Source organism: Staurois parvus, unplaced genomic scaffold, assembly GCF_062004578.1.
Source record: "Staurois parvus isolate SC_StPar_1 unplaced genomic scaffold, SC_StPar_1.0 ptg000895l, whole genome shotgun sequence".
Taxonomy (NCBI): Eukaryota; Metazoa; Chordata; class Amphibia; order Anura; family Ranidae; genus Staurois; species Staurois parvus.
Genome location: NW_028318691.1, coordinates 139,836 through 166,920, shown reverse-complemented (window position 1 = coordinate 166,920; position 27,085 = coordinate 139,836). Strand labels below are relative to the sequence as shown.

The 27,085-nt window shown below is 42.8% G+C and overlaps 1 protein-coding gene across 1 annotated transcript in view; it reads left to right on the top strand.

The window, feature by feature from the left end:
* Positions 1-27,085, top strand: part of NTAN1 (N-terminal asparagine amidase) — a gene marked incomplete at its 5' end in the record, with an annotated part of 545,039 nt that overhangs the window by 418,845 nt on the left and 99,109 nt on the right. The window contains one exon of the mRNA XM_089656218.1: positions 10,022-10,119. Within this exon, the coding sequence (XP_089512344.1) occupies positions 10,022-10,119 (98 nt within the window). The remainder of the gene's footprint in view (positions 1-10,021; positions 10,120-27,085) is intronic.

Genomic DNA, 27,085 nt, shown 5'->3' with positions numbered 1-27,085 from the left:
GACGTGACACGTTTGTACTGCTGTATATATTTCTTGTTTCTTTTTTTTTCCCCTTTTCTTTTCCTTTCTGTTTTTTTTTTATTTTATCCTCATGCAGGGTTTCGGGATGCCATGGTCTGAACGCCATTGGGAGTGGAAACTGGTGGCCAACCTATGCTTTTTCTGCTGAGCGTGCTGTGCTGATACTGCCATGGCCTCACCCCTTCTGAAAGTATACTCACAGAATGTTTAAGGTTTCAATTCGCCTCAGAAGCGGGCTAAAGTTTTTCATCACCTCAAATTGCAACAAATTGACGTGGTATGTTTACAGGAGACCCGGTTTTCTCAGTCCTCCGCTCCACGGTATCTTTCGCCTCACTTTCCCACCTTTTACACTGCCTCGGCCCCTGAGAAAAGCTGGGGTGTACTAATAGCTTTCAAGCGCAATCTTCCTTTTGTCTGTGCTGAGAATATAGCGGACCCCACGGGTAGGTACTTGCTTCTGCAGGGCACCCTCTGGGATCAGGAGGTTACCTTTGTCTCTTACTATGCACCCAATCGCTTTCAACATAAATTCTTTTCTCATCTTTGCACCATTGTCTCTCAACACTCCAAGGGTCTTCTTTTTCTTTTGGGAGATTCTAATGTTACCTTGGATTCCACATTGGATAGGCGCTATGCCCAGGGGGCGGCCCCTTCTCACGACTTAGTGCTAGAGGAACATATGCGCTCTCTCTTGTGGACGGCGGGGCTGGCGGATGTCTGGAGAGAACTTCACCCAAATGAGCGCTACTTTACATTCTACTCCAACCCTCATGACAGTTTTTGTAGAATTGACCATATATTCATGCATGTTCAGCAGCTTCCTTTGGTCAGGCGGATAACTATTCCCTCCTCGCCCTGGTCGGACCATGATCCCCTGGTGCTCCTCCTGGCCCTTTCTGGGTCTGTACGGTGCCCCTTTCACTAGCGCATTAATGATTCCTTATTGACCACTCAGGTCACTTGCCAACAAATAGAATCTTTTGTATGCACATACTTCGCGGAAAACTCGGGATCTGTTTCTTCGGCAGTTCTCCTGTGGGAGGTGCATAAAGCCACGGTGCGGGGTCAGGTTATACAGCTGGCGGTGGTGCGAAAGCGGGAACGGGGGCGCCGACTTTTGGAGCTTCATTCTCTTTTGGCCTTTGCGGATGCTCGTTGGAAGTCATTCCCATCCATGGCTTATAAACGCGTTCAGGACACCCTGGCGGCAGAGTTGGATCTACTTGCCTCTTCAGAGGCGGAACGGGCCCTGCATTGGACCAAACACAAATTTTATTCCTGTGCGAATAAGCCTGGTCCGATGCTGGCCAGGAAACTGAATTCTGTGGGGAAATCCCACAAACCGATCCGATTGCGACTTCCTCTGGGTACTTTTAATCCCCAGCAGATTGTCCCCCGTTTTGCGGACTTTCTCTCGCGCCTTTACGCTAAACCAGATCCCTTCCCTGTGGCTCAAGCAGAGGCATTTTTTCAAGACCTCCAACTTCCTGGACTATCTGAGACAGCGCAGAAGGCCCTCAATGCCGGTGTCAACGTACCGGAAGTGCTACAAGCTATTAAATCTCTACGGTCCACCGCGGCCCCAGGTCCAGATGGCTTTTCCGGCCTCTATTATAAGAAATTTGCAACCTTGTTAGCACCCTTCTTGGCTGATTATTTTAATGAGTTACGACAGGGCTCCTTGCCCTCTCCAGACGCGCTTAGAGCTCATATATCTATGATTCCTAAGACGACCGATGATGTGCAGGAACCGCAAGCCTTTCGGCCCATTTCTCTTCTTAATGAAGACCTGAAGATATTAGGCAAGATTCTTAGCTGTCGTATCAATAAATATTTGCGTAGCCTGATTCACAGGGACCAAGTGGGTTTCGCCCCTGGGAGACAGGCGGGGGATAACGTTCGTAAGGTGGTCCATCTTATACATTTTCTACAACAGCCGAAAATATCGGGATTCTTACTGTCCTTAGACATATATAAAGCCTTTGTTTCTCTATCCTGAGACTATCTGCAGTTTGTGCTGTCTCGCTGGGGTTTTGGGGACTCTATTCTTTCTTGCATTCAAGCCTTGTATTCTTCCCCTTCGGCTTCCGTTAAATACGCTGGGTATTTCTCAGATTCCTTTCCTATTTGGCGAGGTACGAGACAGGGATGCCCCCTGTCCCCAGCACTCTTTGTCCTGGCGCTTGAGCCGTTGGCTATGGCGCTCCGGACTGATTGTAATATATCGGGGGTTCCATACGCGGGAGTTCAAGTTGAACCTTTTTGCAGACGATGCCCTCTTGACTCTTACTAATCCCCTGATGACGCTTCCAAATTGGCAACAGGATCTTGAGCGCTTCTCCTTGATTTCGGGTCTCTGTATCAATTTGGATAAGACTGTCGCGCTTAATATTACTTTGGCCTCAGATTTGGTTTTGCGCCTACAGTCCCACTTCCCTTATAAACGGGCTTCTTCTTCTCTTGAATACCTAGGCATTCGCTTGACTCACTGTTTGCTGCAAATTACTATCCATTGCTTTGCTCTGTGTCCTCTCTTATGCATTCTTGGCAATTTCCGCACCTGTCATGGATAGGATGGATTAATTCAGTGAAAATGACCATCTTGCCAAAATTGTTATACTATTTTCGCACCCTCCCAGTGCGGGTTCCTCCTCATTTCCTTCGGTTGCTTCAGGTAAAGATTATGCGTTTTATCTGGGCCGATAAACGCCCCAGAGTTTAGAGAACTACGCTTTTTGTCCATAGACTCCAGGGTGGCCTTGGGGTTCCCAATGTTACTAAATATTATCAGGCGAGCCAGATCGCCCCGCTATCTATGTTTCATGCTTCCTCAGAAATACCTCTCTGGGTCCTCCTGGAATTACCTAATTGTGCCCCTATTGCGATATCGACACTTCTATGGCTTCCCCCTGCCTTGCGCCCCACGGCACTGAGTCCGATTTTGCTCCATTGCTTACAAGTGTGGGACTCGGTATGTTACTCCAGTGGCCTAATGTCACCTTTTTTGCCTTTGCTCCCAATCACTAACAACCCCCTCTTCCCACCGGGTTTAGATCAACCAAGGGCGTTTTCCTGGTGGGTGACCAATGGTTTTTCACAGGTACAACACTTTTTGACCTCTCGGTCCTTCCCTACCTGGAATTCTCTTCGGGAGTCACGGGATGTCCCTCCGGAGGAATTTTTTCGTTACCTTTAATTGCGGCATTGGCTGCTCTCATTGCGGGGCACTTCTGTCTTCCCGTACCGGAAATCTGCCTTTGAACTGCTTTGCCAACAGCAGCCGGCCGCCCCAGGCCTTATTTCCTTTCTTTATGCAGCTTTGAATAGACGCTCGTCGCATACTTCTCTTTCATGTCGTTCAGTGGGAGCGCGACCTGGGAGTGGTTGTGGATCCGGAGGACTGGAATAGGGCCTGGTTGCTTGTAGCTAAATGCTCTGTCAAGGTCCTACCTTTCCTCAGAGCTTGTGCTGGTGTCCATGTGCTGGTGTCCATCTTGGGTCTCTGCAAAGCATGGTGGGAACCTTTATGCCTTCAGGCTTCTGTGGCTCCTCCTCAGAAGGGTGTGGTTCATCACATTTAAGACTGCTGTCTGCAAGTGCTCTCTGCATTCGTGTCTTGTATGTTAGTGTTGCAATAGCTCTGTTTATACTCTCGTGACTCTCCTAGAATCCGACTCGGCTTGACTAGACCATTCTCTGCGTTTTCCTTTGATCTGACCTTCCGTTGCTGAACCCGGCCTTTGACCTGTTATTCTTGTCTACTGTTCTGTACCGTTTGTCCCGTTGTTGTCAACCCGGCTGACTATGCTATTGTCTGATCTGGTTCCTACCAGCTACACGCCATTGGCGGCGGTCATTACCGCAGCTGGGGTGTCTCGGGGGCCGCGACCTGGTTCCTGGCTGCGTCAAGTCCATCCCCACCATCAGGGGCCCTGGTGAAGGGCAGCCTGGGACTTAGACTCCACGCCCTGAGGGACTCTGGTCTGTGGGTGGTGGTTGTCGTCAGTCAGTGAGTGACCCTGCCACTAGGCCTGGCTGTCCGTTCCACAGCTCGTGCCCTGACATGCTCTTTTAGTATGACCACGCTGGAGGTGGCTTACAAGGTATTGTTTCGTTGGTATTGGGTTTCGGCTCGTTTGGCACAGGCGAATCCTGCCTCCAGTGATCGATGCTTTCGGGGTTGTGGCCATTGTGGTGATGTATTGCATATCTGGTGGTCATGCCCGAGGCTGCTTCGTTTTTGGTCTCATGTGTTTGGCCTCCTTTTCACCTTGTTCCATCTCTCTATACGACGGGATGCTCAGTATGCTTTGCTTCATTGTCCCATACCGGGCCTCTTGGCTCATCAGCAGAAGTTGGCTTCCTATTTGTTTTTGTCGGCCTCTAGAACAATTGCTCAGGCCTGGAAGAGCCCGTTTGTCCCTCTTCAGGGGGTGCGGGACCGTATGACCACTATGATGCTCAATGAACAGATGTTGAGTATCTGCAACGACTCCCAATGTAAATTCTTGAAAATATGGGAGCCATGGTTGCAATATACCTTTCCCACGCTCCCCCCGGCTAGTCTGGGGATGTGATGTTGTTCGGCTTTGGCATTCTTCGATCCCTGTTCTTGGTTTGGTTATCTTTTTTCTTTTGTACTTCTCCTTCCTCCCCCCCCCCCCCCCTTTTTTTTTTTTTTTCTGTTTGCTTTTGGTGTGGCTGTTAGGGATCCGGGTGTGACCAGAAATATGTGGACTGACACAGGGAAGTAGCAGGCTTCAAGAACACAGGCGTAGTCAGGGCTGGAGAGGTGGAATGGTCAGGCAGGCCGTTTGGTACTGTTAGCCGCCTGGCAGAGTCTCTAGCAGCCCACCGCATGGACGCCCTCAGGGCGCGGGGTCTAAGTCCCAGCCTGCTGTTCACCAGGGCCCCTGATGGTGGGGATGGACTTGGTGCAGACTGGAACCAGGTCGCGACCCCCGAGTGCTACCTGCGGTGGTAGAGAGTACTGATGGGAGTGCAGGAACGGAATCTAATTTGGAAGAGTAGTCAGGCAAGCCAGGGGTTAAACAGGAGAAGAGCAGGATCAGTAACAAGCAGAGGTCGGCAACGGAGTATACAGCAACACAGGAACAGGATACAGGATACAAGGGCTCATGGGAAACATTTACACCAAGGCACAGATCACAGGCCTGGTCATTCCTTAAATACACCTATAATCAGCCCCAGGTGTTGGCTGACTGCAGCAGTGAGCTTCTGGCTGCTGAGAGCACCCGCTGGTCAGCCCTGGTACTGCAGCCCACACGGCAGGTGAGTCCCACCACCAGTGCTGAGTCCATTCCTGACAGTGGCAGTGGATAGCTGCCTTTAGTCTGAGTTATTATCAGTGTTCTATTTATGTTTTGTTATTTAAGTGCCATTGATAGCCCCTGCGTGGGCAATCTTTTGCCCTGTTGGTGCTAGAGCACTGATTTCTTTAATTTTCTACTTCTTTTATGTGCTATTGATAGCCCCTGCGTGGGCGTGATTTGTTGCTCCTGTGTTAATTGTTATTAATTAATAAAAACCATTGAAATACAAAAATATTTTGAGGAAGGGGAAGGTACGGGGCACCTTCTTGCTCCTGTGGCAAAGTCACAACAAGGGGTGTCCACTGTAGACAAGATTGAGGATGCTCATCGAGTGATTTGCAGAAGTCATGTGGAAATCCTGACAGTTTTTCATCACTTTTATGATGATATGTATTCTTCTAAAACTATAACTACCCATTCTGAGCTTTTGCAGTTTCTAGACACCTGCTCTTTTCCTGTTTTATCGGAGACTGACCAGAGAGAACTGGAGATGCCAATTAACTGTTGAGGAGTTATCTGAAGCTTTAGCAGGCACCCCCAGTAATAGATCTCTGGGTTCAGACGGTTTGCCATTCAAAATCTATAATAGATACGGTGCACAACTCCTCCCGGCATTATCCATTGCCCTGAATGCCACTATGGATGGAAATGGTTTGCCCCCCTCCATGATTGAAGCTGTTGTTATAGTATTGAAGCCTGGAAAAGATCAGTTAAAACCTGACTCCTACCAACCTATTTCCCTTCTGAATACGGATGCTAAATTGTTGGCCTGGGTTCTATCTACTAGACTGGCGCGGATTATTAGTAATATCATACATAAAGATCAGTCAGGGTTTATTCCTTCTAGAGCGCTGGCTAATAATATTCATAGACTTTTTTTGAATTTGCGAATTCTGGAGGACAATCCTAGGGGGAGAACAATTTTGTCTTTGGATGCGGCCAAGGCATTTGATATTGTGGGATGGCCTTATCTATGGAAAGTATTGTCTAGTTTCAGCTTTGGTCCCAAGTTCTTCTCTATGTGGCCCCTAGTGCCCGAATCCAGGTTAATGGGGATTTGTCAGATTCAGGCTGCAGAGGAGAATGAGGCAGGGTTGTCCTCTCTCGCCCCTTTTGTTCACTTTCGTGTTAGAATCTTTAGCAATTTTGGTACAGCAATCTCCAGACATTGTCGGTTTTACAAGGGGTGTTCTTTCGGAAAAGATATTCCTTTATGCGGATGACACACTGTTATATTTGGGCGATACTTCCACATCCTTGGATGTTATGTCCCTTATTGAACGCTTTGGTGGATTTTCCTGCTTTAAAATTAATTGGCATAAATCGGTGTTGATGCCTGTGAATCCTGTAGAATTCCCCCTCCCGGCATGTGCACAACACATCCAAGTAGTCTACATTTAAGTATTTGGGGGTGGTAATCTCTCCTGATCCTAAGCAGTATATTTCTCTTAACCTTTTACCTCTACTCCATCAGCAGAAATTGAAGTATAACAGTTGGTGCAAACTCCCTCTGTCGCTGGTGGGTAGGGTCAATTTAATTAAAATGATTTGGGCCCCGCAACTTCTTTATATTTTTCATAATTCTCCATAGTCTTATTTGGGGAAAAAAACAAGTGGCTGGGATAAAATTGTCTATGTTGCAATATGTCAAAGAGTCGGGGGGGTTGGCAGGTCCTGAGCCCAGACTTTATTTTCTTGTGGCCCAATTGCAGCGACTGGTTGGCTGGGATTCACCTGATAATACCGATCCCATTATTCATTTGATTTTCCTTCCTGATCCCACCATTTCGGCTCTTTCTCAACTTGAGATGGCTCTACCGGTCCTTCCATCCACGGTTCCAACTGCGGACCTCTTGAGGCGCGTCTGGAGTACGGTAAAAGCGTCCTTTCATATTACCTGCTTTCTTTCCTGTACTCCCTCTTGGAATAATCTGCATTATGTAGAACTGGCTAAACTGGAGGTTTTTCACGACTGGAGGGATTGAGGCCTGAAATTTGTATATCAGCTGAATTCGGGAGCAATCCTAAAGTCCTTTTCTCAACTGCAAATGGAATTTATATTTACATTTTTATCCTTCTCTTCAGCTACGCCATGCGATACAGGCTTAGTCTTCGCTCTCTAATCTCACATTGACAGACTCAGTTTTTCTTAAGGATGTCACTCAGGCAAACTATAAGAAGGGCATGATTTCTTGGGTATACTCCCAGCTATTGTCTACAGTACAGGATGAAGCTAGTCTCCGGAGCAGGGCGCAGTGGTCCCGGGATATTGCAGAGTTTGCTGGAGGTGTCTGGGATGCTGCCCTGGAATCTGTTCTGGGAATTTCTCTTTCTCCCTCTCATAAATTGTCTCAATTGCTTATTCTCCATCTATAGGACCCCAGTGAAACTGTATCAATGGGGCAGGCGGGATTCACCTGATTGTCCGAGGTGTAGGGTCCAACAGAGTGATTTCATTCATATGCTCTGGCATTGCCCCAAGTTACATAGATATTGGAGTGAGGTTCTCCAACTAATTTCTCTAGTATCACAATATACTGTTCCCCAGGATCCCTTGCATTATCTGTTGGGGGCACTGGACCAAGAAGTGTTCCAACCAGGAGGGTATATTATGGTATCTAGACTTTTATATCTGGCTAGGAAGTTTATAGCAAGGTACTGGTTATCATCGGCTCCTCCGACTAGTAAGCAATGGATAGATTATCAAAAGTAATATTTAGGGAAGCACCACAAAAATATCAAATCAGAAATTGAAATAAATAAATCAGCTGCAAACCTAACCTACAAAAGGTGCCAATCACTATAAACAAGGTTGCGCTTATTAAATCCAAGTGTATAAATAACAAACAAAATATATATTGTGACAAATAATCTTTGTGACAAAAAATATATATATTATATAATAATATTTTGTGACAAAAAAATCTTTAGAAAATAATGCTCTGTTGATGACACTGGCTATTCAAAACAAGCAATACTCTGCCGGGACCACTTAGCAAGATGGATCCATTTCTCAGAAGGTCTTTTCCTCAGATATCCAGACCAAATAGGGTATAGAACAACAGATAACTCATGGTGCAGTATTTCCAAACTTCTATTTTATTTTTAAAAGTAATGCACTTACAAATAAGGGTGTCCCAGCTGACACCAGCAATGACAGCGTGTACTCTAGATAAAAAAAAACGATAACAGCTTCAAACACGCATGAGCAAGCGGCTCAGGAACGTAATGACGTCACATCCAACAAGCTCCGCCCAAAATTAAGTTTCTTCATTTCAACACAGATTTGGACTTTACTAAAGATTTTTTTGTCACAATATATTATTAGATAGTATATATATTTTTTGTCACAAAGATTTTTGTCACAAATATTATTTTGTTTGTTATTTATACACTTGGTTTAATAAGCGCAACCTTGTTTATAGTGAATCGATAGATTATGTTAATTCTTTACTCCCATGGGAAAAACTCACGTACCAACATCGCAATGCTTATCGTAAGTTCCAGCAGGTAAGGCAGGGTTGGCTGGATACAACTGAGCTCACCCCTCCTCAATTGATAGTGGACCGATGTCTGCAGGTGTGATATTTTATATCAGGTGTGGGGCTCCACTCTTCCCCCTTCAGGAAGTTTTGTGCATCTCCCATTCTTTTTGATGAGACGTCTTGGGTGAACCAGAGGTTTTTGTTGTGTTTTTTTGTTGTTTTTTGTTTGAAGATATTTGAAGTTTTTGGCTTTGTTCTTTTCCCCCCATTTCTGTTTACATCTGGTCAGGAAGGAAAAAGACGTAAATAGGAAAAAGCAAGATATTGTCAAGAAAGTTTTGGATCCTTGTGGTCTCATTTCTGTTATTCTGTTTATTATGGGATCTGCATATCCATGTTCTATTCATGTGTAGCCCTTGCTGTTGCAGTAATGTCATTGTGGATTCTGTAAGTACTGTTCCATTTTCTCTATCTTGACAATAAAAGTTGTTTGGATTAAAATACCTTTTCTTATCAGCAGTATATAGCAGTATTGTGCCTTCCCTCAGTGTCCAGCTGTGCACTGGTTAATCTTGTAGGAGGAGTTTTAATTCTGCTCTGACTATCCTATGAGACTGCAGGACCCCTGACCCTCTGTCTGGACAGAACTGATTGGCACCGTGCTGATCACATGCACCCTCCCAAAGAAAAAATAACTCTCTAGTAATACACACTAAACTGAGCATGTGCAAAGTGACTCCTAGAGCTCTGTACTAACAGCAGATAGATTGAGGACAGTAGCAAAAGGGAAGTATCAGAGAAGCCTTTTTATGTGGAGGATTAACCCCCCTTAGGTTCCACAGTGAGTATAAGCAATATGCTTTACTGCATGCACAGAGTTATTTTACTGTTGTGCGTTTTGTAACGCTTTAAGTTAACCTACTCATACTGAAGCTGCTAAATTTGACCATGGCTTCTAGACATCATTGTCTTCTGGTCACAAAAATGTTGACAGTCTGTGCTACAAAAGAAAGGAAAATGTGCGGTAATTTGAAATTTACTTTTTTCTGTGACATGTACTTTTAATATAACAGGCTGTATAGTTGTTATGTTTTAAATGTGAATATAACTTTTATTTCAAAACTAAAGCATTCTGTCCCAATCCTGCCTTTTTAATTTTTTTTTTCCTTTTCTCTTCAGCAGTAAATGTTAAAACAGGAGAGATTTTCAAGGCAAAATTTCAAGACCACCAACCAGATGAAGACTTGAGATTAGCGTACATCCTGTCAGGAGGAAATGTAAGAATTATGATCCTAAAATGTCAATAAGCTTACAAAATATATGTAACATATAAAGAAAATGATTGAAATGACTGAACAAAGGCACATACTACATTTTTATTCAGTAGCAAAATATAGAAAGGGGTTAATACCCAAGACATCAAGGTACATCATATGACATATTATATAAATACTGTGATGTGCATTGTAATGCAAAACTAATACTACAACACTACACATGTAACAACACATGGGGGGCCTGATTTCAGGTCTAAAAGCAAGTACAAAGTAAAAATTGTTACTCCAGTTATAGGGTAACCGAAAATGGCTAAAGGTATACTTAACCTTTGGCCACATGGCCGTTTGGCGTCCGGCAAAATCCCTCAGCGTTTCGGTTGGATGCCATATGCGCAGTTTCCTAGAATGCAGTCACTTAATGATAAATGGCATGTAGACCTTCCGTCCCTGTCGGAGGATGAGTGGGAGGATTGTCTTTTGCAATGCCTCCCTAACATGATCTCGGACAGGCACTGCTTTATACAAATAAAATGTATTCACAGAGTATACTACACCCTGCGACAATTGGCTGTGATAGATCCTGATAGATCGGCAACATATATGGTGGTTGGCTCATTTCACCACATGTTTTGGGAATGTATGAAGCTTACTTCCCTTCTGGGCCGGAGTATTAGATACTATTAACGCTGTTGGTAAATTGTCTATTCCTATGGATCTGTTGATTGTGTTGTTAGGCCTCCTTGACCTCTTAGAAGCATCTAAGCATAGCAAACTTTTTGTTTTCTATTCTCTCTATTAAGCTAGAAGAGAAATTTTGTTGAGATGGAAGCTGTCTACCCCGTCCACTCTCTCGGGCTGTAAGTCAGCTATTATCAGTGCGCTTCCTTTGTATAAACTCACATATATGAGTTGTAATTGTCCAGCTAAATTTGATAGAATATGGGCTGGATGGGTCAAGGCACAGGGCCTTATGGTATAGTCACTGGCGTTTCTTTTTGGGGTTATGTCACGTTTACACTGTTTGTCTAATTTGCTGGTGCTAGTGTTACCTACCACTGCCATCTGACCTGTATTTGTAGGATTCACAGCATGGGAAGTTGTATGTAATGCTTACCTACTGTATACCATGTGCTTGAATGTTCTTGCTTTGTTATACTTTTGTACGATTTCAATAAACGCAACTGTTAAAAAAAAAAAAATGTATCAGGTCACCATGATCCTTACTACAGTGAGTACAGAGGGGGTCTGTTCTTATGCTCATACGGAAAAGCCTTACTGGCGTAAAATGGACTCTCAGAAGTAGATATAGTTGGGAGAGGCATTGGGCCCCTTTTTATTAGCACTGTTGAACCACAAGGAGGGCTTCCTCTCACTGCTCCGCTTCAAGGCTCCCAACATCCCTATCCCACTGGAAGACTGCCCTAAAGGGGTAGTCTTGCAAGAAAATATTCAGTAACATATAGTGTAGGTGTGTGATATGACCCCCTTTATAGGAAGTCACTTCAGACATATGGTTAAAAATGGGAGTAGGGGAACAGGCCCAAATATCAATTCCTTTTTGTGCCTTTACCGCATGCTGAAGTTGCAAATAATCTGGTTAGGGAGGTGAAATTGTACTTGAAGGTCTGAGAGACCGTAAGTTACCATTATGAAAAATATGACGTAAATGAGTAATAACCATATTGTTTCCACTTTGTACCATATTATATACAGTGAAGGAAATAAGTATTTGATCCCCTGCTGATTTTGAGTGTTTGCCCGCTCACAAAGAAATGATCAGTCTAAAAATTAAATGGTAGGTGTATTGTAACACAGAGACAGAATAGCAACAAAAAATTCAAAAGAAATGCATGTCTAACAAATTATGCACTGATTTGCATGTTCATGAGGGAAATAAGTATTTGATACCCTATCATTCAGTAGGATTTCTGGCTACCAGGTGTCTTTCATGAAGGTAACAAGCTGAGATTAGAAGAAGTCTCTTAAAAGGAGTGCTGCTAATCTAATTTTGTTACCTATACCTTTTATACAAAAGACACCTGTCCACAGGAGCAATCAAACAATCAGATTCCAAACTCTCCACTATGGCAAAGACCAAAGAGCTGTCAGGATGTCAGGGACATGATTGTAGACCTACACAAGGCTGGACTGGGCTGGCTACAAAACTATCGCCAAGCAGCTTGGTGAGAAGGTGACAACAGTTGGTGCAATCATTCGCAAATGGAAGAAACACAAAACAACTGTCAGTCTCCCTAGGTCTGGTGCACCATCCAAGATCTCACCTCGTGGAGTGTCAATGATCATGAGAACAGTGAGGAATCATCCCAGAACTACACGTGAGGATCTTGTCAATGATCTCCAGGCAGCTGGGACCACAGTCACCAAGAAAACAATTGGTAACACTACGCCGACAAGGATTGAAATCCTGCATTGAAATCAAAGCGACCGTAAGGTCGCTTTGCTCAAGAAAGCACATGTCCAGGCCCATCTGAAGTTTGCCACTGAACATCTAAATGATGCAGAGAAGGACTGGTTGAAAGTGTTGTGGTCAGATGAGACCAAAATCGAGCTCTTTGGCATCAACTCAACTCGTCGTGTTTGGAGGAGGAGGAATGCTGCCTATGACCCCAAGAACACCATCCTAACTGTCAAACATGGTGGCGGAAACATTCTGCTTTGGGAGTGTTTTTCTGCTAAGGGGACAGGACAACTGCACCGCATCAAAAGAGACAATGGTGGAAGTCACCATAGTGGAACCCATGGATTAGCTCATTAGACCAAATAACGGCAGCCATAGGTTCAATGGCAAGGGCAAAAATGAGTAGGGACAGTGGTCAGCCCTATCTAGTGACTCTGTAGAGTGGGAAACAATGGGACATTTTACCCTCCTCCCTGATGGTCGCATTAGGGGCATGGTAAAGGAGTCAAACCCACGAAATGTAGGCCCATTAAATGCCTTATGGGTACTAAGGGATAATAAAGCTCGATCACCCATATTATCTGCTCTTGACTGTATATTTAGACATAATCTGCGTATATTAATAGTCATAGATTTTTGGAGCATAAACCCAGATTGATCTGAGTGTATAATAGAGCATATGGCCTTGTTTTACCTAAGAGCTAGGACTTTAGCCAAAATCTTTACATCGCTCTGAACGAGTGACATGGGTCTAACGGGTGCTTATCAGCTTCAATAACAAAACTATATTGGCCCTGGTCATGGAAGCTGGAAGACAACATTGGTCTTTTAAATAAAGAAAAAATCCTCTTGCACTGCCAAACCTAATATGATAAACTAACAGTGGCTGCAAACACCAAATTGCGTTCCCACAACACTAAAAAATAAATGAATAGATAAATTGTACTGCTCTACTCACTAAACCAAACCATAAAGCAAAACGTAAACGCCTGACAGAGCCGCTAACAAAGGTTATATAAGTGCATACCTAAAGAATAACCAGGCACAAGTGAATGATAATATCCAAACAGACTAGATGCCCTGCTAGGCAATACCAAATATGAACAAATCAATAAGTGAAACTTCAACATATGTGCAAATAGACAATCTGAGTGATATATATCAAGGCATAAATAATAATGATGATGATAATTATATATAATGTGTGTGTATGTATATATATATATATATATATATATATGTGTGTAAAAAACACAGCACAAAAAATAAAATGTTGAATTTATAAACACCCAGCTGAGCCCTCAACCCAGTGACAGTCTGCGAATAAATGTCTGTAAATATAGTAAAAATCAAAATCTTCAATTCAATTCAGCTTATTGTTCACACTTGACTTGATCAGTGTTCACTCTTAAAAATCCTCCACCAGCTAGCAGGCATGCTTACCTCCCATTTTGACCTACAGGGAATATAGGTCAAATGAGCTTTAATATCAATGCAAAATCCAACCAGCTCTCCTCTGTAAGCATATGTGACGGGAGTGACTTTTGGGGGTGGGGGGACCGCTTGGTCGGCTCATGTCCCCCTCATTATGTTTAACCCACCCTGTGCCTGTTAAATGTGAATGTCCCAGTATTGTGTATAGTGTGTGTTCCTTTGTCTAGCCCACATGGCTGTCCATTGTCTGTTTGCCATGTGCTCCCCCCCATTGTGCTGTACCTTCCTGTCCAGCCAACTATTATGGGATGTACTGTTTGTGTATTGGTGTGGGGGTTGGTCAATGTCCTTTACCATGTGTTTCATCCCATTGTTCTGTGTCTGGGTGGGATGGGGCGGGCTGATGATGTATTTCCTGTTCCTGGTTGTGTTTCCCCGCCCTCTGTATAAAACATGTTGTTTGTGTAAAATAAGGAGTAGTTGGCTTTCTGTCTTAAGAGCCAGGTGCTGTCTTTTTCCTGAGGGATTTCAGGGTGGGGTCCGTGGATGGTGTTCGAACAGCGGAAGCTGCGGGATAATGGAATATACCCAAGTGCGGTCGGGTACCGGTTCCGTTACAGCATACTTTACTGGCTCCTTCTCCAATTCCTCATCTGAAATCCATGTTCAAAAAAACATCAATGGACATCTCATAGTGTAATATGTCCATGTTTAATGTATAAAAGCCAGGTATAGAATACTCAACTTTTAAAATCAGGTCAGCAGACCCATACAAGCATTCGTAATAAAATACATAGGAACAGGTGTACAAAGATGGCAGCCGCTGTCCGACCAGAAATGTCACAACATGGAAGGAAGTGTGGTGATATCATTTCTGTTCAGCCAATATCTGATTTGAGGAATTAGCAACTGACCCCTCTCATGTACATAAAGCACCAATAGAGGGGAATTCCTGATGGGAATGTGCTATTTTAACCAAAAGGCAACCAGTCTGCTCCCCCTCTTAATAAAAGGCCAGTCTGTAGAAGAAGCGTTTTCGGTCCGCAGAGAAAGAGGTAATACGGGCATTCCTGAGTAGACAGCCAGGCCTCTCTGTTCGCATCGGAGGGATCCGCTATAAAGTCTGCCTCCAAGCTGTTCACCAACTGTGCTGCCCTATCCCTCTGTTCATCATTAGTAGCATGTTTAACAGCCTGAATCTGTGTGATGAAGAACCCGCGAAGGAAGGCCTTAAAAGGATTCCCAAACAGTGCCAGGGCTAGAGGAACCTGCAAAGTGTTTTTTTTTCCCCTGGCTGACTATACCGCCAAGGATCAATCCAGCCCACTTCTGCAGGGCAGTGCGATAGCCGCGATCCCTTGCAGTAGTGGGAGGGTGTTTATCTAAAGCTATCAGGGTATCCATTGAAGTTCCCCATTATAAATAGGGGTACATCTGGGTGATGGAGCTGGTACTCTAACACTTTTCTCATGATCAGGCTGTTAAAAGGCGGTGGGATATAAATAAATGCCAAAATACATTTCAAAGTAAATAAGCAACAGAGAAATATAACATACAGCATCTATCCTCATCATCTCTAACATGATCAAATTCTTAGCAATCCAGAGAACTGTGTACCAGTACACTCACACCCCTTAAGTAGGAAGTGAGTGGAGTGGCACGCCTTGCCCACCCACATAACAAGATGCAGAGTCAGGTGTAAGATGTGTTTCCTGCAAGGCACAAATGGCAGGTAGGTGCTTGCGCAGAGAGGTAGACACCATGGTGCATTTCAGGGGATCATGCAACCCCCTAATGTTCCATGACACTATTGGTACCATAGCCATTGCATGAGTAGAGGCAGTTAAATAACAGGATAATACAGTGTCTCACAGAAGTGAGTTTCTACTGGTAGTTGTACCTTGGACTTTGTCGTACCTGCTGTACACTACCCTAACCTTTGTTTTAAAAGAAACATTTTCTCAAATGATGAAAAGGCTTGGGCCTGGACCCTTTCCTGGACAGGGTGGGGGATATATATGATGGAAAAATTGAATCTAAATTCCAGGATAATAGATCAAATGATAAATGAGACCACTAGTGCTTTTACAGAACTAGTAGCAGATGTAAAACATAAAAATACAGTGCAACGCTTCTTCAAATAAATGTGAACCCAAATATCACAAAAAGCACTAAAACATTTTTATTTTGTGAACATCAGTCCATATAATTGAACATGCATTATTTGAAACATAAAGTATCTAAATAGTGATATCTTCAACTTGAATAACTCTCAGAGCCATTATCTTTATATATCTAAATCCTCCACCATGGATCACCCGATGTGCCCTCACCTGGAGTATTTGACCTCACGTTAAGTTTGGTCAAAAAACGTAAGCGTCCTTGAATTGGACATGAACCAGCAGGTGTATCCCAGATTAAGATTCCTCCTCCAAAGTTCACACATTTGTGGTGCTGTATCGCACCAGATGTATAGCGCTTTTTATAAAACAAAATGTGAATCCGTTATACTGAGAGTACTCCCCCTGCAGAAGCCGTGACCCTGTGGTGCAACACGTAGGGGAGGGGCTTGATGACGTTACAACGCTGTTCACACACCGATCTAAGGACTGTCCTTTTAGATGAGTGAAGGAGTTTTCTCTGTATTCACAGCTCTGTTTTGTTTTATAAAAAGCGCTATACATCTAGTGTGATACAGCACACAAAAGTGTGAGTGGCCACATATATATTTTAATGAAGCTTAATGTTTTTAAGGATAAAGCACTCTTGTGTTTCCTATCTTTTTACCATATACACTGAGTGGAGGAGGAGAGATCAAGGAAGTGTTTAACTCTGGAGGAGGAATCTTAATCTGGGATACACCTGTCGATTCATGTCCAATTCAAGGGACGAATGCGTCTTTTGACCAAACTTAACGTGAGGTCAAATACTCCAGGTGAGGGCACATCATGGGGAAGGATTTGAAAGTTATGAAGGTAATGGCTTTGAAAGTTATTCAAGTTGAAGATATCACTATTTAGAGACTTTATGTTTGAAATAATGCACGTTCACTTATATGGACTAATGTTCACTAGAAAAAATGTATTGGTGCTTTTTGTGATATTTGGGTTCACATTTATTTGAAGAAGCACTGCACTGTATTTTTATGTTTTGTATTAATGCACGTTATGAGTATGTGGGTAGTGTGAGCTGCTTTTGTTAGTTTTCATTTATTTTCAGTATTTGGTAGAGTTTATTTATTGCTCATGAGGTTTTTTGATTAAGCAGATGTAGCTCAGATGCATAAAGCAAGGACATGCTGACAGAAAAGCAGCATGTCTCCGTAGTAAAACACACACCGCACATAATGTAAAATGCACACAGTTAACCCTTTGATTGTCCCAGATGTTAACTCTTTCCTGTCTAGTGTAATCAGTACAAGGATGTCAGTGGCAGTTAGGTCCCACCCAGTGTCAGAACACCGGCCACAGTCCCGCTATAAGTCGCTGATCGCCACCATTACTAGTATAAAAAAAAAAAATCCACTATATATACCGCCATTTGTAGATGCTATAAATTACACGTAAACCAATTAATTTACACATATTGGGATTTTTTTTTAGCAAAGACATGTAGCAAAATGTATTTTGGCCTACATTTATAATGTAGAAACTTGCTTTTTTAAAAAAATTTTTATTGCATATGTTTTATAGCAAAAAGTTAAAAATATAGGTTTTTTTTGTTGTTTTTTAAATTGTTGGTCTTATTTTGTTTCATAGCGCAAAAACTAAAAACCACAGAGGTGATCAAATACCACCGAAAGAAAGCTCTATTTGTGGGGAAAAAAGGACATACATTTGATTTATGTACAGCATTGCATGACTGCACAATTGTCAGTTAAATTAACGCACCGCCGTATCACAAAAAATGGCTTGGTCAGGAAGGGGGGGGGGTAAATCCTCTAGAGGACAAGTGGTTAATGTAGGCATATAAAATGTGTGTATCATAGATAAAATATACAATATAAAATATGAGCAAATGCACTGTATATACATTCATGTATGTGAAGTTGGCACTCATAGCAGTCCAGACAAACTGCATTTTTTTATATCAAAAGGATAGATTAAGAGCTCCTTACCATGTTAATTTATGCACAACATAATTGCCTTACCTTTGTTATGTTGGGCTAACCTTTTTTTGGACAAAGATGTGGAAAGTCAGGAGGAGTTTCAGAGCAGGTTATTTGCAAATCTACCAGCATTGTAAAATGCAAGTTTGTCTGATTAGATTTGGAAAGGTCTTAAAGTGTTACTAAACCCACAACAGTAAAATCAGTCTGTATATGCAGTAAAGTATGCTTGTTATAATCACTGTGGAACCTAAGGCGTTAATCCTCTGGATTGTGTAAAAAGGCCATTTGATCCTCTTTCCTCTGCCCCTCCTCTTGTTCAGATGTCCACCTGATAAGACAGACTGAACCCATAACCACATGCTTAGTTTAGTGTGTATTGCTGTAGAGGTTTTTTTTTTCTTGGGAGAGTGCATGTGATCAGTACAGAGCCAATCTGCACTGTCCAGACAGAGGTCAGGGGTTTTGCATTCTCCTAGAGCAGAAAGAAAACTCCTCCTACAAGCTTTAACCAGTCCTCTGCTGAAGTCACAAGACTGCTCTAACTGCTGATGAGAAAAGGTATTTTGCAGTTTATATTTACTAAAATAATTGTATTTCTATGTTCTGTATACTGTGGGAGACCAGATATAGTGAATGCAGGGTCCTGGGTTTAGTAACACTTTAAATATTCATGAGGCCCTTGTTTATGAGAAATAGCCTATTTTAAAGAGGAGGAGTCTTTACCTTTTAACGGTATGAGAAGTTTATGGTAAATAGGTTTAAGAGGTCTTAAATATTCATAGTGTATTTGTTTATGGTGAAGAGAATTTTAGTGTGGGTATCTTGTCCACCTTTGTACAAGGATGTTAAAGATTTCAGTTTTGCAATAAACAAGACAAGGAGTATCTATTTAACTTTTTAATTAAAATCTATTCTATACAGCTGTTCTAGGCGTTGACACATTGTTTGTAACACATTAGATCAAACAAGCTCATAAAACCAACCAATCAGATTGACTGACAGTTTGGTCAATGGGGAAAAGGTGTATATTAGGGAAGGTTTTTTGCATGAGTTATGACAGGAGAGCGTGGGTCCTCTGAAAGTGTCTGATAGATTCTAAGTACCCTGTCATGTGCCTTGTCTGTACCTCTGTCTTATGGATTGTTTCTGAGCCCGTTAAATCTCTCTCTCTGTAAAAGAACTGTTGGACTTGTTGCTGTGGGAAAATACATTTATAAATACACTCATCGTCCTTGTAATATAAGATAACAGATTGCTTGGTAATATATACAGTTGCAAGAAAAAGTATGTGAACCCCTTGGGATTACGTGGAGTTTTGCATGAATTGGGCATAAAATGTGCTCTGAATGTCATCTAAGTCACAACAATAGAAGAACACAGTCTGCTGAACATAATACTACACAAACATTAGATGTTGCCATGGTTTAATTGCACATAACATGTAAACATTCACAGTGCAGGGAGGAAAAAGTATGTGAACCTTTGGACTTAATAACTGGTTGACCCTCCTTTGGCAGCAATAACCTCAACCAAACGTTTCCTGTGGTCGCAGATCAGACCTGCACAACGATCTGGAGTAATTTTGGACCACTCCTCTTCACAAAACTGTTTCAGTGTAGCAATATTCTTGAGATGTCTGGTGTGAATCGCTCTCTTAAGGTCATGCATTTTAATCGGGTTGAGGTCAGGACTCTGACTGGGCCACTCCAGAAGGCGTATTCTGTGCTGCAAACTTCAAACGTGCTGCAACATTCTTTTTGGACAGCAATGACTTCCTCCGTGGTGTCCTCCCATGTACTCCATTCTTGTTTAATGTTTTCCTTATTGTAGATGTGTCAACAAAAATGTTAGCATGTGCCAGAGATTTCTGTAGGTCTTTAGCTGACACTCAGGGATTCTTCTTTACCTCATGCAGCATTCTGTGCTGTGCTCTTGCAGTCATTTTTACAGGATGACCACGCCTAGGGAGAGTAGCAACAGTGCTAAACTTTCTCCATTTGTAGACAGTCTGTCTTACCGTGGACACATGAACATCAAGGCATTTGGAGATACTTTTGTAACCCTTTCCAGCTTCATGCAAGTCAACAATTCTTGATTGTAGGTCTTCTGAGAGCTCTTTTCTGTGAGGCATGGTTCACATCAGACAGTGCTTCTTGAAACCAGTAAACCCAAAACAGGTGTGTGTTTTTTAAGGGCAGGACAGCTGTCAGCAACACATCCAATATCATCACACTGATTGTAGTCAAGGTTGGCTCACTCCTGGCTCCAATTAGCTCTGGGAGAAGTCATTAAGCTATGGCCTCACATATTTTTTCCTCCCTGCACTGTTAATGTTTACATGTTATGTGCAATTAAACCATGGCAACATCTAATGTTTGTGTAGTATTTTGTTCAGCAGACTGTGTTCTTCTATTGTTGTGAGCACATTTTATGCCCAATTCATGCAAAACTCCACGTAAGCCCAAGGGGTTCACATACTTTTTCTTGCAACTGTAACAGTTAATACTATATGGTTCAGGCCTATGGCATGAACTTCCAGAGACCCCTTGTTCTCTGGGAACTCATGACACTGTCAGGAATGGACTCAGCACTGGTGGTGGGACTCACCTGCCGTGTGGGCTGCAGTACCAGGGCTGACCAGCGGGTGCTCTCAGCAGCCAGAAGCTCACTCCAGCTGTCAGCCAACGCCTGGGGCTGATTTCAGGAGGTGTATTTAAGGAATGACTGGGCCTGTGATCAGTGCCTTGGTGTATTTTTCCCATGAGCCCCTGTACCTTGTATCCTGTGTTCCTGTTCCTCTGCTTATCTAATTTGTTGCCGACTCTGCATTGTTCCTGACCCTGCTGACCGTCTCCTGTTTAACCCCTGGCTTGCCTGACCATCCTTCTGCCTGATCCTCTGTACTGTGCTTATACTATACTGTACTTATCTATACCCCAGATAAGGCTCTGATCTACAGTATGCAGTATATCACAGAAGTGAGTACACCCCTCACATTTTTGTAAATATTTTATTATATCTTTTCATATGACAACACTGAATAAATGACACTTTGCTACAATGTAAAGTAGTGAGTGTACAGCTTGTATAACAGTGTAAATTTTCTGTCCCCTCAAAATAACTCAACACACAGCCACATGAAGCTCCCTCTCTGTTGGAGCTTCATGGTAGGATGCGGGATGTCCAAAGGATGGAATACTTAACAGCCACCCTGAATGACTCTTTGGACAGGCATAATAGTGTTTGGAGTTGTGACACATCTTTAAATACCCACCTTGACAATTTCCAGTAGTTACTTTATGTATCTTACTCCTTTCCGCCTCGGGGGTAGGAGTGGGTCGGCGGGTTCCATTAGATCACGGAGTGCATCAGATACCCTCTTCTCCTTTTTTTTCCCCTTTTTTTTCCTTCTCTCCTTTTCTTTTTCTGATTTCCACCCTTGTTCATCATACAGGCCTAACTGATCATGCCAATTCTTAAGCCAGTATGCAGGCCTTAGTCTATGCTACTTATTTCTCATGCACTATACTTTTTTTGTTCCCGCGTGTGCGCATCGTGCCGCCGCTATGCTTCCCAGGCTTCACTTGCCCATCTGCGGTCCCAAGATCTGTAGAGCAAGCGCCGGCAGTAAGGGGGAAGGGGCTGAGTGGACACACGTCCGCTCTCCTCTCTTTCTTGAGGCTGTAACTGAAGAGCGGCGTAAAAACTTCACTTCTGGATCTCCAAGGGTCTCCATCTCCAGTTTACTGTATGGAAAATGTGAGACCGGCAGTGTGAGTAGGAACTGTTTTTTGTCTTGCTTTTTAGAGGAGTGCACACACTGTTTATATTGGACAAACAACTGTTGCTTAACCCCACCAACTGAGTTGGCAGTATTATGCTATATAGTAAAATAGAGAATAGCAATATTTTTATTTTGAGCACATTGAGTTCTTATCATGCCATTTACCTAAAAATGTTTGATGTTACTTTCACATTCTTCCATACTGCATGTAAGAATGTGAAAATTACAACAAGCATTATTATTATTTAACCTCATCCCATCCGCCCTATAGCAGAAATACTGCTACAGAGCAGCACGGGTGCGCAAAATCACATGATTTTGCATTTCCAGGTAAGGGGCGCGCACCCTACCCGCGTCTCCATTTGTGGCCTTGGCTGTCAATCGCCGGGACGCGGCCAGTGATTATTCGCCAGCGTCCGGTGATTGCCGGGCATCTCTGACGGTGGGAGAGGACTGTTTCTAAACAAAACAGTTCTCCCTGTCGGCTCGTGCACACTGCTTTGGATGGCTGTACACAGCACAGCCATGCAAAGCAGCTTGCTTGTAGTGAAGCACACAGACAAAAGTGAAATGACACACAGCACACAGTTAACCCTTTGATCATCCCACATGTTAACCCCTTCCTGCCCAGTGCCATTAGTAGCGTCAGTGCTTTTTTTTTTTTTTTAGCACTGATCACTGTATTGGTGTCACTCGGGATGGCAGTGACACCAAGTCAGTTTCCCCCAATGTCAGAATGGCCACCACAGTCCCGCTATAAGTCACTGATCGCCGCCATTACTAGTAAAAATAAAAACATTAATCCCAGTATGTATACCACCATTTGTAAACACTATAACTTTCATGAAAACCAATTAATTTACACGCATCAGGATTTTCTTATTAGCAAAGACGTAGCATAATCTATTTTGGTCTACATTTATGATGAAATTTTATTTTTTAAATTTTTTTACTGAACATGTTTAATAGCAAAAAGTAAAAAATATATATATATTTTTCTAAATCATGGGGCTTTTTTTTTATAGTGCAAAAAATAAAAACTGCACAGGCAATCAAATACCACCGAATGAAAGCTCAATTCGTGGGAGAAATGGATGTAAATTTCATTTGGGTGCAGCGTTGCATGACTGCGCAATTGTCAGTTAAAGTAACGCAGCTCCATAACGCAATGATGAGAACTCAAAATAAAAATATTGCTGTTCCCCATTTATTTTACTATATAATTACTACAGAGTCCTAGATCTTCTCACTAATGACCACTAGCTAAGCTGCATTGAGGAATCATTTTGTCAGCCAATCAAAGTGAGTATTACTAAATAGAACATACAGACTGCATAAGTAATGCGCAAAAACCGCTATGTACACACCCACCAAATTGTCCCCAGCCATCTCTGATTCTGTCACTTCCAGATGTGTTCAGAATGCCATTTTTTTCCTAGAAAGCAGAGATCAAAGTTTTTTTTTTTTTTTATATCATACTTTTCAGGATAGGGAAAGCTCTGCAGTCTTCTAGACCCCAGATAGCTTGATAAAGAGGACCTGTCATACCTTATTTCTATCAGGATGTTTACAGACCTTGTGGTAGGAATTAAAGTGATAAAAAAAATTTAGGGGACAGACAGTAAAATAAATATATATATATATACATACATACATACATACATACATACACAAACACAAAATTTAAAGTGGCCCCATCGCCCCGTGTTTGCCCACAGAAACTAACGCATAAAAAGGTTGCACCCACATATGTATCACTGTGAGCAATAATTCTAGCACCAGACCACCCCTGTAACTGAACTGGTAACTTGTAAAAATTTTAAAAGTGTCGCCTATGGAGATTTTTATGTACTGTATTTTGGCACCATTCCACAAGCGTGACATATTAGGTATCTATTTACTCGGCGTTACATCATCTTTTATATTTTACCAAACAATTGGGTATTTGTGTATTTTTACATTAAAATTCATTAAATTATATTTTTCCAAAAAAATTGCATTTGATAAATTGTTGTTCAAATACCATGTGACATAAAAAATTCCCAACATTTTCTCTAGGGCCTCTGCTTTAAAAATATATATAATGTTTGGTGATTCAGGAAGATTTTTACATGCAAATGAAAATGCCAGAATTGGCCAAGGTGGGAAGTGGTTAAATGTGTGCAAAAAATGCAAAAACAGCTCTGGACGTGAAAGAGTTAATGGAGCAGACAACAGTGCTTGTTTTCACTGCTCAGCATGTGCTTTTACTGAGCACCCAAGTGCTTCTGTGTGTGAGGGTAACCTGAAAGAATAAACGTTTGGGGGTTTTTTTCCCTCATTGGGGTGACACCTAATTTACTCACTGAGCAGATGTGCTTCTTTTGAGTGTTAAGAGAGCTTGACACTCCCCTTTCCTGATGGGAACCCATTCAGTGGTCATCATACTGCAAGGTCTCTCCCCTCCCTGCAAGTGCAGGAAACAGGCAGGAAGAGAAGGAGATAAGCAGCACAATGTAAAAAAAATTACATGTTTAAGTTTCCATAAAGCCTCCTTCATTTTTAAAAGCCACAGACATTCCTAAACTCACCTATGCCTAATAAAACACATCAGCCCTTCATATTTTCCATCCTGGCAAAGCCATTTCAAAGTTTAAAGGGAGATACAGCCAATGAAAATCCCTAGTGAACTGAATGAATAACTGAATGAGACAGTTGCCTAATTGTTATTTTTTTTTTACTTTTCAATAGATTTTATTGAATAATTTTACAACGAAAATAGCGCAGAATTAATCAATGAACATCAATAAAGAATGTGCCATCATATACACAGATAGAGACACCAGAACAGCAAATTCTACCATAACAAATGATAGAGAAGTCAAGACATAAATGGCGGCCAATACATAGTCAAGTACATCTCATCTTGCCAGCACAATGTACATATTATAGAGCAATATAAAAGGAGTAGAAAGAACAAAGAATAGAAAGGAAAATCAAGATTAGGGCCATTAAGGCACAGAGGGATAGTGAATCCATGATTCCCATGTGGTATCGAATTTCTTCAAATTATTGTGTAAGATACAGGTGAGTTTGTCGTTTTACATAATCCAATTAAGTTTCTTTTTCACATAATCAAGGGGAATGACCAATTGTCGCCAGTGTCTAGCTGTAGTAATTCTCGCAGCTAGAAACATATAGGAAATCAATTTATGGGATTTCTTGGGAATATTATCTGGAAATTTTTGAAAGAGTGCCATCTCTGGGGATCTGCGGATATTAATAACAGTCACGGAATTTACCAAATTGAACATTCAAATCCAAAATCTAAGTACAAGTGGGCATTGCCACCAGATGTGAACCATAGACCCAACCTGGCCACAACACCAGAAACACATCGCAGAGGCAGTCGGATGCATCTTTGAAATCCGGCTAGGAACCAAATACCATCTCAGCAAAGTTTTAAAGGCAAATCTGTCTTTATTATTTTATGTAAATTTAACAAGCAGAGCATAGGAAGTATAAAAACCAAGTACAAATACATAAACAAAAGAAAAACATCAGAGAGGTGGTTATGATCCATGTGGATACATAAAGATAGTGCAATATAATAGTGAGAGGAAAGGATCAATAACCGGTATTACGGAGGTAGAATATAACAGATTGTCAGGTGTGGTATGCCCTGGCACGGTGTATGGACCAATATGAAAACAACTCTGCACAACCAAGATGATAAATCGTAATTGAGGAGAAAGAGAGAAAGAAGAAGACAAAAGAAAAAAAGGGGGGGGGAACAGAAAAGAAGGGGTCAGTTTAAAGGGTATTGAAGAAGAAAAAAGAAGGGGGTAGGGAGCTGGAATGGCAGTTAGCAGCAACAGAATAGCTGCCCACGCATGTCTCATGGAAGCATCCCTGACGTACATAGCACGGCATGCGCCACAGGGTCCAAATGGCGGATAAGCCAAAATGGGATTGAGTCAGGGGGACAAGGCATAGCTCCACTAGGGCACACATATCACGGAGAGTCATAGAGGAGGAGAAATGAAGCAAGACCTACCACAACAGCTTTTGTTTATCATAGGTATCATTAGTAAACGCCAGTATTTCCTCCATACGCATGGTATCATAAAACACAGAGACCCACATCGGATGGGGGGGGGCAGTCAATTTCCAAAAAAGAGGTACCGTATTTGCCGGCGTATAAGACGACTTTTCAACCCGTGAAAATCTTTTGAAAAGTCGGGGGTCGTCTTATACGCCGGTATACGGCGAGCCGGTGTCAGGGCGGCGCTTTTTCGAGGGGCGTCGCCACCCCCCCTCCTCCTCCAACGGACACCAAGTACAGGGGTGGGCAGAGGGGCTGCTGTACCTTACCTGGCTCCGGTCCCGGTCCAACGACGATCCGGTCCAGGAAGCGCGGCTGCTCCTTCTTTCAGTTCGGCCGCTCGATGGTCCCGCTGCCCGCTCGGCTCCGCCTCCTCACCGGTGATTGGGCGCCAGCACTGGAAAGGCACACAGGCGACCAATCACTGGCGAGGAGGCGGAGCCGAACAGCCCCGCGAAAATCAAGCGGCCGAACTGAAAGAAGGAGCAGCCACTCCTCTCCCCCACTGACACTAACGATGGGGCACTGTTCCTCCTCCACACTGACACCAATGATGGGGCACTGTTCCTCCCCCACTGACACCAACGATGGGGCACTGTTCCTCCCCCACTGACACCAACAATGGGGCACTATTCCTCCTCCCCACTGACACCAACAATGGGGCACTATTCCTCCTCCCCACTGACACCAACGATGGGGCACTATTCCTCCCACTGACACCAATGATGGGGCACTTTTCTCCCCACTGACACCAATGATGGGGCACTATTCCTCCTTCCCACTGACACCAACGATGGGGCACTATTCCTCCCCACTGACAGTGGGAAAAAGCGTGCCCCATCATTGGTGTCAGTGGGAGGAATAGTGCCCCATCATTGGAATACCATACTGAAATACCATACCATATTGAAATCAAATCTGATGTTTTTTCATTTTTATTTGGTGTGCGTTGGAAGAGGGGTAGTCTTATACGGCGAGTATAGCTCAAACCCTATATTTTAACAGGAAAAGTAGGGGGTCGTCTTATACGCCGGCAAATACGGTATTAATTGGTGGGCTGCAGACAGGAAGAAACACAACAGACATTTCTTCTGTGATGCCCGTGAGCCCGGTAATATAGAAAGGAGAGCAATT